Below are 14,466 nucleotides of genomic sequence, written 5' to 3' on the forward strand. Positions count from 1 at the left end.
AAACACCTGTCATTTTAGTGTGGGAGGTTTCATGGCTAAATTGGACCAGTCTGGTGGCCAATCTTCATTAATTGCACATTGCACCAGTAAGAGCAGAGTGTGAAGGTTCAATTAGCAGGGTAAGAGCACAGTTTTGCTCAAAATATTGCAATGCACACAACATTATGGGTGACATACCAGAGTTCAAAAGAGGACAAATTGTTGGTGCACGTCTTGCTGGCGCATCTGTGACCAAGACAGCAAGTCTTTGTGATGTATCAAGAGCCACGATATCCAGGGTAATGTCAGCATACCACCAAGAAGGACAAACCACATCCAACAGGATTAACTGTGGACGCAAGAGGAAGCTGTCTGAAAGGGATGTTCGGGTGCTAACCCGGATTGTATCCAAAAAACATAAAACCACGGCTGCCCAAATCACGGCAGAATTAAATGTGCACCTCAACTCTCCTGTTTCCACCAGAACTGTCCGTCGGGAGCTCCACAGGGTCAATATACACGGCCGGGCTGCTATAGCCAAACCTTTGGTCACTCGTGCCAATGCCAAACGTCGGTTTCAATGGTGCAAGGAGCGCAAATCTTGGGCTGTGGACAATGTGAAACATGTATTGTTCTCTGATGAGTCCACCTTTACTGTTTTCCCCACATCCGGGAGAGTTACGGTGTGGAGAAGCCCCAAAGAAGCGTACCACCCAGACTGTTGCATGCCCAGAGTGAAGCATGGGGGTGGATCAGTGATGGTTTGGGCTGCCATATCATGGCATTCCCTTGGCCCAATACTTGTGCTAGATGGGCGCGTCACTGCCAAGGACTACCGAACCATTCTGGAGGACCATGTGCATCCAATGGCGGTGCCGTGTATCAGGATGACAATGCACCAATACACACAGCAAGACTGGTGAAAGATTGGTTTGATGAACATGAAAGTGAAGTTGAACATCTCCCATGGCCTGCACAGTCACCAGATCTAAATATTATTGAGCCACTTTGGGGTGTTTTGGAGAAGCGAGTCAGGAAACGTTTTCCTCCACCAGCATCACGTAGTGACCTGGCCACTATCCTGCAAGAAGAATGGCTTAAAATCCCTCTGACCACTGTGCAGGACTTGTATATGTCATTTCCAAGACTAATTGACGCTGTATTGGCCGCAAAAGGAGGCCCTACACCATACTAATAAATTATTGTGATCTAAAACCAGGTGTTTCAGTTATTTTGTCCAACCCCTGTATATGTATACAGTGGGGTCAAAAAGTATTTAGTCAGCCACTGATTGTGCAAGTTCTCCTACTTAGAAAGATGAGAGAGGTCTGTAATTTTCATCATAGGTACACTTCAACTATGAGAGACAAAATGAGAAAAAAAAATCCAGGAAATCACATTGTAGGATGTAAAGACTTTATTTGTAAATTATGGTGGAAAATAAGTATTTGGTCAATAACAAAAGTTCAACTCAATACTTTGTAACATAACCTTTGTTGGCAATGACAGAGGTCAAACGTTTCCTGTAAGTCTTCACCAGGTTTGCACACACTGTAGCTGGTATTTTGGCCCATTCCTCCATGCAGATCTCCTCTAGAGCAGTGATGTTTTGGGGCTGTCGCTGGGCAACACGGACTGCACAAATTTTCTATGGGGTTGAGGTCTGGAGACTGGCTAGGCCACTCCAGGACCTTGAAATGCTTTTTACGGAGCCACTCCTTTGTTGCCCGAGCGGTGTGTTTGGGATCATTGTCATGCTGGAAGACCCAGCCACGTTCCATCTTCAATGCTCTCACTGATGGAAGGAGGTTTTGGCTTAAAATCTCACGATACATGGCCCCGTTCATTCTTCCCTTAACACGGATCAGTCGTCCTGTCCTCTTTGCAGAAAAACAGCCCCAAAGCATGATGTTTCCACCCCCTTGCTTCACAGTAGATATGGTGTACCTCAGCATTCTTCTTCCTCCAAACATGACGAGTTGAGTTTTTACCAAAAAGTTCCATTTTGGTTTCATCTAACCACATGATATTCTCCCAATCCTCTTCTGGATCATCCATATGCTCTCTGGTAATGCCATGTACTGGCTTAAGCAGGGGGACACGCCTGGCACTGCAGGATTTGAGTCCCTCTCGGCGTAGTGTGTTACTGATGGTAGCCTTTGTTACTTTGGTCCCAGCTCTCTGCAGGTCATTCATCAGGTTCCTCCGTGTAGTTCTTGGATTTTTGCTCACCGTTCTCATGATCATTTTGACCCCACGGGATGAGATCTTGACCCCAAGGGAGATTATCAATGGTCTTGTATGTCTTCCATTTTCTTACAATTGCTCCCACAGTTGATTTATTCACACCAACCTGCTTGCCTATTGTAGATTCACTCTTCCCAGCCTGGTGCAGGTCTACAATTTTCTTCCTGGTGTCCTTCGACACCTCTTTGGTCATGGCCATGGTTGAGTTTGGAGTCTGACTGTTTGAGGCTGTGGACAGGTGTCTTTTATACAGATAACGAGGTCAAACAGGTGCCATTAATACAGGTAACGAGTGGAGGACAGAAGAGCTTCTTAAAGAACTTCTTAAAGAAGAAGTTACAGGTCTGTGAGAGCCCGAAATCTTGCTTGTTTGTTATTGACCAAATACTTATTTTCCACCATAATTTACTAATAAATTCTTTAAAAATCCTACAATGTGATTTCGTGGATTTTTTTTTTCTCATTTTGTCTCTCATAGTTGAAGTGTACCTATGATGAAAATTACAGACCTCTCTCATCTTTCTAAGTAGGAGAACCTGCACAATCAGTGGCTGACTAAATACTTTTTTACCCCACTGTATATATATACAGTGAGCGAACATTTGGACAGCGGACAGTGTTTTTTGGTGATTTCTTTATATTTTGTAAAATTCAGTAGATGGTGCAGAGAAAGCGTATTGGTGATACAATGACATAATCTATTACTATTGGAAAAAAAGAAAAAAACATTTATTATGCTGTATGGTACAGCACACGTACTGTACTGAAATGTGATGTGTGTTTTTATGTACTGTGCAGTACTACTGTGTATTGTTGTTTGTTATTGTTTATTACAGGAATGTCTATTCTATAATTTAAGATTTAAGGGAAATATACTTGTATTTATAACAAAAAAGAGCATTTAAGACATTAGAAATGTTAGGTAAGGGGGGGTTTGGGAGGTCTGGTAGGATTAATCATATTTACATTATTTCTTATGGGAAAAATAGGTTTAACTTACGAACATTTTGACTTAAAAACAGCCCTTCAGAACCAAATAAATTCATAAGTCAAGGGTCTACTGTATGCAATTACCATCACAGTCACCATATCTCACACCAGTTTAACACCTTTAGGGTACTTTGAACAATTTTGGTTGTATTTTCTCTCCATCACCGTCATTAAAACTCTTTATTAAGAAACATATATTTTGGCTGAATGGTGTTCCATCCATGTAGTCACAATATACCCTTTATTTTTCATTGTAAGGGTATAGAAAACCTTATTTTATATTGTCTGCTTAGTGTAACAATTTTAGAGGTGTAGGTGTAGCCTAGCAGTTAAGTTACTGGACTAGTAATCAAAAAGTTACTGGTTCAAGCCCCACCACTGCCAGGTTGCCACTGTTGGGCCCTTGAGCAAGGCCCTTAACCCTCAATTGCTTAGACAATATACTGTCACAGTACTGTAAGTCGCTTTGGATAAAAGCGTCTGCGAAATGCCAAAAAAATGTAAATGTACATCAACCAATTTTTAATGACAAAAGTCTATTTTTCTGTATATTTCCTTATTTCTATCTGCATTCAGTTGCAGAACTAGCTCGGTAATGAAGGTTCTGTGTTAGCACCTGGAATGGTGTAAGTCACACTGCTTGACTCATCTATATGCTCGAATTATGTCCTGGCTCATTTGTCACCTGCTTTGGATAAATGAGTCTGCTAAAATGTCTGCCTCTTCAGGTTCAGTATCTCAGTATTTTCTCTGTGTTTTTGTATTATTAGTTTTGATGTGTCCACCGGAAACATGCATATCCATTTGTTTGACTTATCTGTTTGTTCAGACTGTGTAAGAATATGTAATTTCCACATTCATGCTGTGTAAGATACTAGCAAATAATTTCAACATTAATTTCCCCCTGGGAATGAAACATGAAAGTGTTGTGTTATTTAAAGTTGGCAGTATCTCTGGGTATGAAAGAAACTGTTCCTGCCACCACCCCATACCCCCCACCCCAAATCACTGGCCTGCCAGTTACCTTTAAGTCCATGTATCAGTTAGTGATGTTATATAGGTATTTAACCTATCCAGATGTTGTGTAAGACAGAATATGGCTGGATTGGGGATATGACCTATATACACAGCATATGGTGTCATGTATTAAAATTATGAATCCATTTGAGGAATCCTTAAAACTGGGAATATGTGTTTATACACCAATTAGGCATAACATTATGACCACCTCCTTGTTTCTACAGTCATTGTCTAATTTATCAGCTCCACTTACCATATAGAAGCACTTTGTAGTTCTACAATTACTGACTGTAGTCCACCTGTTTCTCTACATACTTTTTAGCCTGCTTATACTCTGTTCTTCAATAGTCAGGACCCCCACAGGACCACTACAGAGCAGGTATTATTTGGGGGGGTTGGATCATTCTCAGCACTGCAGTGACACTGACATTGTGGTGGTGTGTTAGTGTGTGTTGTGCTGGTATGAGTGGATCAGACACAGCAATGCTGATGGAGTTTTTAAACACCTCACTGCCACTGCTGGACTGAGAATACACCACCAACCAAAAATATCCAGCCAACAGTGTCCTGTAGGCAGCGTCCTGTGACCACTGATGAAGGTCTAAAAGATGACGGACTCAAACAGCAGCAATAGATGAGCGATCGTCTCTGACTTTACATCTACAAGGTGGACCAACCAGGTAGGAGTGTCTAATAGAGTGGACAGTGAGTGGACACTGTATTTAAAAACTCCAGCAGCGCTGCTGTGTCTGATCCACTCACTAAAACACCACCACCATGTCAATGTCACTGCAGTGCTGAGAATGATCCACCACCCAAATAATACCTGCTCTGTGGTGGTCCTGTGGGGTCCTGACCATTGGAGAATAGAGTGAAAGCAGGCTTAAAAGGTATGTAAATAAACAGATTGACTACAGTCAGTAATTGTAGAATTACAAAGTGATTCTGTATGGTAAGTGGAGTTGATAAAATGGACAGTGAGTGTAGAAACAAGGAGGTGGTTTCAATGTTATGGCTGATCGGTGTATGTATACATATACATGGTGCCAATCCATTGCACGACACCACCCATTCATTATTTATTCAGGAAAAACCTTCTTTAAAAATCAAAGAATCAGGAATCAAATCTTTTTTCATGATGTGATGACATTTTTAGGTTCTTCAAATCTGTATTCAGATAGTATCTCAATTCCAACAAAAGTGGTTATGGAAGCTGACCCAAACATTTAATCATGTGTTTGTGAAACTGTCTGATGAAGCAGATATCTGGCTTTCAAACTGACATTTTGCGGCCAACGAAACAATAAGGGAACCATCATGTCCTAAGCCCCCCCCCCCAACCCCTTAATCTGACATACAATAACAACAGACGGATGAGTGACAGAAGCCAGATAGACAGAGTTAGGAACAAACAGAGCTCCCATCTGATATCATTCACTGGCCTGATGATATTTTACCTGGGACTGGAGACTGTAAAGCACTTGTCGTCCAGCTCCTACACCTTTTGTACTTTGTTGTTTCTATTTTATCTGATCTAAGCGAGTAAATTCATTGGTAAAGTGACAAGGAGTCTATATTGCTTCCTATAACAAACGGACTACACCAAGAGCTCTATTACTAAAAGGACACTAGTGCACTACTGTACAGAACATTTTGAAGCCAATTCACACCAACAAAATAAAGAGTTTTAGGGAGCGTGCCATGAAACAGATACGCTTTCATTTTAACTGACATTTCAATCCCTCCAGCTAAGCAGAATGTGCAGCTTTACATGCATCAGTATGCGACCCAGTCCTCCCTGCTGCAGTGTTTATATTCTCACTATTAACCTAATAAATTTATTCAAACACTCCGCTATCTACTCACTGTGACCTATGTCATAATACAAAGGTGCTCAGCAACCCTATTTTCAGCAACCCCTAGTTTTCCAAGGCAACCCTTCATTTCATTACCATTTTTGTAATAAATTATTGTAAAGTGCGTATTTCTTTTGATATTTTATTATATTATTTGTCCATCGGGAAGAAGACAGATTTGGCTGGAATAATGGAAAAATTATCTGCTTTTTGAAGCTGATACCAGTTTTCTTTTAGCTTATTTTATGAATCTATATTTAATTAATTAAGTAATCGTTTAAAAGCTGCATTTTGTGTTTATTTCTGTTGTCTTTATCTTGTATTAAAATTTAGTGTACATCCTTTTCCATTAACAGGAACTGTTCTGATTATTTTTCTTTGTTTTTTTTTTCTTTTGTTTTCTATTTTTTCTTTTTTCTTTTTTTTCTATTTTTTTCTTTTCTATGTTTTTTTTTTCTTTTTTATATATTTTATATATATTTTTTATATCTCAGCACATACAGACAACAAATTGCATGTAAAACAAATCAGAGGGACAGATTGTTTAATACCATATGAAACATACGTTTCTATGTATCCATGCCCACCCAAGTAAACACTTGTCTTTTAATTAAGTTGATAATTTATATGATTTTTTTATTATCTTTAATGTATTATATTACAATATGTCAATTTTTTTCTTTTCTTTTTTTTTTTTTCCCGCTGGTTCAAGCTCCACCACTGCTAGGTTGCTGCTTTTGGGCCCTTGAGCAAGGCCCTCAACCCACAATTGCTCAGACTGTATACTGTAACTGTAATGTAAGTCGCTTTGGATAAAGGCGACTGCTAAATGCTGAAATTGTAAAAGTAAAGTACAAGTCACCTGGAAAAAGTGTGTGTAGTGTACCAATAAAATATAATATGTGAAATGAATGTGAAATAATTGGGGTTAAGGTACTGCTGTTATGTATAATGTCCACATACATTGTACTTCAGGGAACAAAAATATACTCTACATGACCATACAGTTTAAACTCAGCAAATCAGGACAAATACCTGGGTTAAGAAAAAGATGTATTTTACCCAGCTCCCATGTGCCAGATTTAACAATTGGATGTTAAACAGAGTAAGCTGAATATGATCTATGAAGGATGTAGGACAGAATATATTAGCCTCCAGGGCTGGCAGGGTTTTTCCTAGGTATTGTGGCACAAAGTACCAGCGCATTCTACAAATCAATGTGTCAGTATTGCCTTCTCTATTTCTTTTTACTTCTTACCTTATGCATATACTTGAACCCCTTCTTTTCTTTCTTAGTCAAACAGTTCTTTATTCTTCATTACTGCAGCTAAGTAAACCAAATGGCCCCGGCAGATAAAATAAATATGTTGTCAAGCCCTTCCTGTGTGATTGACTGTGCTAGTCAAAACAAAAGCAAGAAAGTCTTTAGCAGCCTGGGGTTTGCCAGGGGCCATTTTGGTTCCAGCCAGATGGTATTTGCCAGGAGCTAGGAGAGGTGCCAGTTCCTGGAACAATCATGGCCACCTGTGATGAATGGCTCAGTGGCCACAGCATCACCGGCGCAGCTGCAGTCACATGGATTGTGGATGGAAGCAGAGGGAAGCTGTGAAGGCAAGATAGACGAACCAGAGTTTGTGTGCCTGCATGTTGCATTAAACCTGGACTAAAACAAAGTGTTTAGACCGAGACGAGAAAACAGTAGAGAAGAACTATTTTTGGTTCTGCTCTCCACTATGCACTGAATTATTATCTCTAGACTGCTTATTGATCTGGAAGAATGTCTTTTATCACTGTATCTGATATTGACATTTTCATTTTCAGTCTTTGTGTTGGCATAAATCGATTGTCTGTCTTTTTTTGTGTGTTGTCGTCTTTACAGGTCTAACCAATAGCATTTGTCTTCTTGCAGAGAGATATGCTGGACGTGAATCAGATCATGAAGGACTTGGCCAGCATGGTGCATGAACAAGGGGACACAATAGGTAAGATTTGGGTCCCTGTTGTTTAACTGGAGAAACTTGGATCAAAGTGTCAGAAGTAAGAAAAAAAAATCATAGGACCAAAGGCAAGATGTAAAAATGGTAGAATGGGAGGATGATGGGTAGAAAGAAAAGACAGAAAGATGGAAACAAAATAAAAAACAATGGAAAGACGAGAGCATGTGAAGAGGGAAGTGGGGGGCATCCAGGTGGCACTGCTGGATATTCCGCTAGCGCATGAACAAGGGGACACAATAGGTAAGATTTGGATCCATGCAGGTTTGTGGCTGTTTTTGTTTAGCCGTCTGGAATGAGGAGGCTAACTGGTTAGCCTTTTATTGACCTTTGCTATTCTCTGTGAATGTCCTAACGTCCTGCTTTATTGACATACTGACAGTTAATAATGACTCAATGACTTAACTATTTAAGTATTGGGTTATAATGGGAAATTTGACTTAAACAGAAAAGGTTTGGAGCAGAAGATCAATGTTGCTAAACTGGAGAAACTTGGGTCAAAATGTCAGAAAGAAGAAAAAATAGAAAAGAAAACTATGGGACCAAAAGCAAGATGTAAAAATGGTAGAAAGGGAGGATGATGGGTAGAAAGAAGAGACAGAAAGATAAAAACAAAATAAAAGAAGGAAGAAAAGTAAGGGGGAAAAGTGAAACAATGGAAAGAAAACAAGAAGTATGGAAAGAAGTGGTAGGCAACCAGTTGGCGCTGCGGGATAGCACACCAGCACTGGGATTCTGAACTTGAGTTAATGTCATCTTTTTTACTAGTCGGCTGGATGCCCCCTACAGACGCAACTGGAACTGCCTGCAGCAGACAGAAATTGGCCACTAGTGCCTAGTTCACACTACACGATTTTTGCCCTGATTTTTGCTCGCTGACTGGTCGGCGCTAGATTTGCCGGCTCGGGAGCAACTCGGCGATCGAAACACGGCTTTCAATTGCTATGTGTGAACTACTCAACAACTCGATCCGAGCGGCTGGTCGAGCACTCTCCGAGCGCTCGGGGACCAATGGGACCAACTGCAAGATGTAAAAATGGTAGAAAGAGAGGATGATGGGTAGGAAGAAGAGACAGAGAGATGAAAACAAAATAAAAGAAGCAAGAAAAGTAATTGGGGAAAAGTGAAACAATGGAAAGAAAACAACAGGTAAGGAAAGAAGTGGTGGGCATCCAGTTGGCGCTGCGGGATATTCCTCTAGCGCACCAGCATTGGGATTCTGAACTTCCTGAGTTTTAATCTCAGCTCTTCTACTAGTTGGCTGGTTGCCCCCTACAGACGCAACTGGAAGTGCCTGCAGCAGACAGAAATTGGCCACTAAGTCTTCTGGATGGAGTCTTTGACGCTGTGTAAGGACCCTGGTTAGTAGCTCGAGGTGCCTGTACAGAAGTGGAGGAATGAGGAGATCACTGCCTGACTCTCTGAGACTGGCCTCATGTGCAAAGAGAAGTGGAAGAAAAGGAAAATAGAAAGAAATGACCATAAGGGAAAGGAGTAGAAAGAAGAAGAATGAGGGAAAAACATGACAAAATAATAAGACAAATTAATAATTAAAAGAAATAATGAAGAAATTGAAGTATATTAACAGGACTGGGATGGGTGTACAAGAAAGCCAAATGCAAAGTGCAGACACTAATTAAATTAATTGTGCACTGTAAACAGTTACTGTGAGTACAAAATAAAACAAACACAATAATGTAAAAGCAATTACCCCCTTTCCAATTGACACTATTGTTGTATATTTATCACACAAGGACTTGGGGATCATGAAATATGATTAGGGCAGCACGGTGGCTCAGTGGGTAGCACTGTCGTCTCACAGAAAGAAGGACTTGGGTTCGATTCCCAGGTGGGGTGGTCCAGGTCCTTTCTGTGTGGAGTTTGCATGTTCTTCCCGTGTCGGCATGGGTTTCCTCCAGGAGCTCCGGTTTCCTCCCACAGTCCAAAGACATACAGGTGAGGTAAATTGGAGATACAAAATTGTCCATGACTGTGCTTGACATTAAACTTGTGAACTAATAAACCTTGTGTAACGAGTTTCTGTCATGAATGTAACCAAAGCGTGTAAAACATGACATTAAAATCCTAATAAATAAATGAAGTATGATTATACACATAGAGAACTTCACTAAGACAAATCACATTTTGTAAAACAATATTTATTTAACAACTAATACTCTTAGTATTTGTTTCTCCATTGATTTATGAACTTATAACAGCGAAACTACAAGTTTTGTAATTTGATATGTGTTTTACATTTATGTGAAAGACTCTTAGAAGTTTGCAGAGCTGCTTCTCCCAATTTTACTTCTAGTTTAGTCATATCTAATTACTTGATTTGATGCTGACATTCACTCCTGACTGAGGAGAGCCGTGAGTAACACACAGCCCCTCTGACACGTGCAGTAGCCGACTGCATCTTTTCACTTACCTGTGGCGTAGAGTCACCACTGATCTTCATTATATCCCGTCTCATTGTGCAGGCGCTATCAATCAGCCAGCAGAGGTTCGAAATTGACACAGTTATAAGGAATCCTCTCTGACAATCTCTCCCTACCTGACGGACGAGCCAATCATTGTCTGTGTGGGCGCCCAGCCTGCTGGTACCAGAGCTGAGATTTGAACTCTAAGATGCTGAGATTTATAGTTAAATATGGCCTGCTTTAAAAAAGCCACAGTTTTAGGTTTTTGGGCATGAACTCCTCATTTGTGATCTCACCACAGAATCTTTTTGGGTTTGCACTTTTACTAGAATTACGAACCTTTACCTCAGTGGTATTTTAAAATGTAATTTTTAAGCTGTACAGAGGTGAACTTGCTTGTGTATTTTAAATCATTGTACTGTTAAAATACACCAAATATACCTCAGCTTTTACTTATGGACAGATGACTGATATAGTGGGATTCATTGCACTTTTAATTATGGCAATTTAAGTCATCCAGGTCTTGATACAGCAAAGTACCCCCACACCATTGCTTTACAACTGCCTAGTTTGGCGGCTAGTATAATTTAATGTTCTTTTAGTCAACATCCCAGATTTTTGTATCTCGTCATAGTAAGCATCACTTTTCTTTGGCAGTGGTTTTCTCCATGTTTCCCTCATAAGGAATCCCATGCCCACAGTTTCTTCCATGTTTTTCATAATCCACCCCTACTTGTGCATACACACAAACTCGAGCAAACTCTTGTTCCGAAGCTGTGTAGAAATACAGGAACATTACCATTAAACAAATAATTCATACTTAATCTAATCCAACATTAATAAGATTTCTTTCAATTGCAACATCAAATTATTAGGCTGGATGAATGTGCCCAGCCCCTTAGAGACATTAAACAATGCTGTCCCTATTGGACGATTAATCCATTTGTATTTTAATTGGTACTTACCCATCACAGTGTCCTTTTGTCTTACAGTTTTAATTAATCCTCTGTGTCCCATACTTTGTTTCTGTATGGGGGAAACATTTTTCAAGGAGACTTTGATAGTTACTTTTAGTATTCATATGTCCTGTACATGTAAAGCGTCCTTGGGTATTGTGAAAGGCGCTATATAAGTCCAACTTATTATTATTATTATTATTATTATTAATAAATACTGTAATGCTCGTACAGAAAAAATTAGAAACAATATAAATCTTTCCGTGAAAGGGGAAAAAAAGCCGTCCCAAATTTTGTACATTTAAATTCCATACAGGAAAATGCAATTAGACGCTTTGGATGGGAGAAGATTGATATAGCTGTAAATGTCTTGACTTGCGTCTGGTTATCATGAGGTGAGGGTGCAATAAACCAGGCTATAAAGTGTTGTTGGCCTTTTTAAACCAGCTACAGTTCAATTTCTATTCGTTCTCTGTTTTTCCTCAACATTCTACTCTAAATGACTTTGTTTCAATAAGCAAAGGCGACAGAAGTACATAAATTCCTAAATTAAATTACAAAAAACATGGTTAAAAATACTCCTGGAAATAGCAACACCCTTTCTAATTATTGAGTTCATGTGCTTCAGCCAAGCCTATTGCTAACAAATATATTACATGACTTCTACAATATAATTATACACTCTGTGGCTACAAAGTTTTTCAGCATGACTGCACCTCTGTGCACAAAACAAGGTCTATAGACACACTTTAATTATTCTGGTATGGAGGGAATTTAGTAGCCTGTACAGAATCTTAACCTTAATCTCACTGCACACATTCGGGATGAATTGAAACATCATGTGCAAGCGCGTGATATGCTTTCTTGTCCAACTTTCATTGCCTGACCTCATGAATGCTCTTTTTATTGAATAATGTCTGTGGTTTTTTAATCAAATGTCCATCATGTTAATAGTAAGGTGTGTGCATACTTTTTGCTATATAGTGTATTTATGTACAAGCTTTTAATTTTTATATAATAATCTCCTGAGGCATCACACATACACACACACACACACACACACACACACACACACACACACTTCTTCATACATGTATACCTGACAACAGGCCTTCTACTGACATGTTAACCATTTTTGGAGAAATAGCCAAACTAAACAATGGATTCAATTATCTGATCACATTTCGCTTTTTCCACTCCTGACTGTGAAGTAGTTCAGGGCCACTTCGGATTTAGATTTTTGGAGTTTGATATTTGGATTTTGATTCTGTCTGGTATTGTATGTATGCTTCTGGAACACTCAACAAGTGTTTTATTGTCTAGACCAATAAAAGAAAAGGACCATCAAGTTTAAAACTCAAGGTCAGTTATGGTCAGACAGTATTTAACTGCACATCTGTAAGGGAATCATGACAGCTTTTTTATTTTTCTTTATTTTTTCTTTATTTTTTACATGCAGGAAGTCTGGCATAGGTGTATAAAAATGAAAAAAAAAAAGAATATTCCGGTAACATTTAATTTATTAAAGACAGATTTGTGGCAGCTGGTTGTGCCTTTACTTTCCATAAAAAAATAATTTCCATAATTTATATTAAATTCTGACATCATTATAAATATTGACATTTATTTATTTATTTATTTATTTATTTATCCATTCATCCATTTTGGTCAGGCTTGTACTGGAATGAGTACCATCCTGGTACAACCCTCTCATGCTACTACACTTGCTTACAGATCACATTTCACATCTAATGTGAATTTTGGTTATGGCCTGTCAACCTACCCACACACTTTTGTTAGATGTAAGAAAACCACAAGGAGAACTGGCCACATTTCACATACACAGTGACCTGAGCTCCTATTCGCCAACCTGGAACTACAGAACAAACACCACTACACTACACCTCATTTAGGGTGACTATTTGACATTAATGATAAGGTTTAAGTAAAAAAAAGTCTACTGAGATGGCCTGGCTATTTTAAGCTATCTTCCCAATTGAGTTTATTTATTTATTTATTAGTGTTGAGTAACTTTGTCCTATAAAGCAGCAGTCCTACTCACCAATGATGAAAAATCAGTGGGAACCCTGAGCTTTTTTCACTGCAACGAGATTCTCCCACCTAGGGGTGATAGGAGACAATAACACCCTTACACAGTGTGTTCCTTATATACAGTCTACTCTGTACATTTGTTTTGATTGCCTTCACTGCAAAAAATAAATGACCCTGTTCGTGGCCCAGTGGTTGGGGACCACTGCTTTGTTTGTTTGTTTGTTTATTAGGATTTTAACGTCATGTTTTACACTTTGGTTACATTTATGACAGGAACGGTAGTTACTCATTACACAAGGTTATATCAAACACAGTCTTGGACAATTTTGTATCTCCAATTGACATCATTTGCATGTCTTTGGACTGTGGGAGGAAACCAGAGCACCCAAACTCCACACAGAAAGGACCCAGACCACCCCACCTTTGTATCGCACCCAGGACCTTCTTGCTGTGAGGCGACAGTGCTACCCACTTAGCCACCATGCCGCCCAGGACCACTGCTATAAAGGAGAACCGCTATACATATGTGGTAGTAAATTGTGTTTGTGTGTGTGTGTGTAAAATATCCATCAGTTTTCTTCATTTGCGAATAAAAAGACAGTAAACACCTGACCAATGCCATCACTGTCTGTATCATACAGTGAGACTATAGTCTCTGATTCAGCTCCCAAAAATCAATGTAGAAGCATAAACTAGGAGATCAAGAATGTTTTAGTGAAAACGGATCGTACCAAATACAGTTGATTTTTACTGTGCTTCAAAGCTTTAGTGGTAAACTTTCTTTTTTGATATTAAAAAATCCAAATGTGACAGTTTCTCTTTAAATAAAAATAAATGATTTTAGGGAGAGAAAATATGTAATAAAAGATGTAATCAAGAGGGAGACCAGGTGATTGACCAGTCAGATCCAATCAATCAGATATTTTGTCATTTGTTCCTATTAAAGCAG

At 39.2% G+C, this 14,466-nt stretch overlaps 1 protein-coding gene across 1 annotated transcript in view; it reads left to right on the top strand.

Annotated features, from left to right (window-relative positions):
- The window catches only part of tsnare1 (T-SNARE Domain Containing 1), a 178,196-nt gene that overhangs the window by 106,007 nt on the left and 57,723 nt on the right, over positions 1-14,466 (top strand). The window contains exon 8 of the mRNA XM_062992089.1: positions 8,002-8,074. Coding sequence (XP_062848159.1) covers positions 8,002-8,074 — 73 coding nt within the window. The remainder of the gene's footprint in view (positions 1-8,001; positions 8,075-14,466) is intronic.

Source organism: Trichomycterus rosablanca, chromosome 3 (assembly GCF_030014385.1).
Source record: "Trichomycterus rosablanca isolate fTriRos1 chromosome 3, fTriRos1.hap1, whole genome shotgun sequence".
Taxonomy (NCBI): domain Eukaryota; kingdom Metazoa; phylum Chordata; class Actinopteri; order Siluriformes; family Trichomycteridae; genus Trichomycterus; species Trichomycterus rosablanca.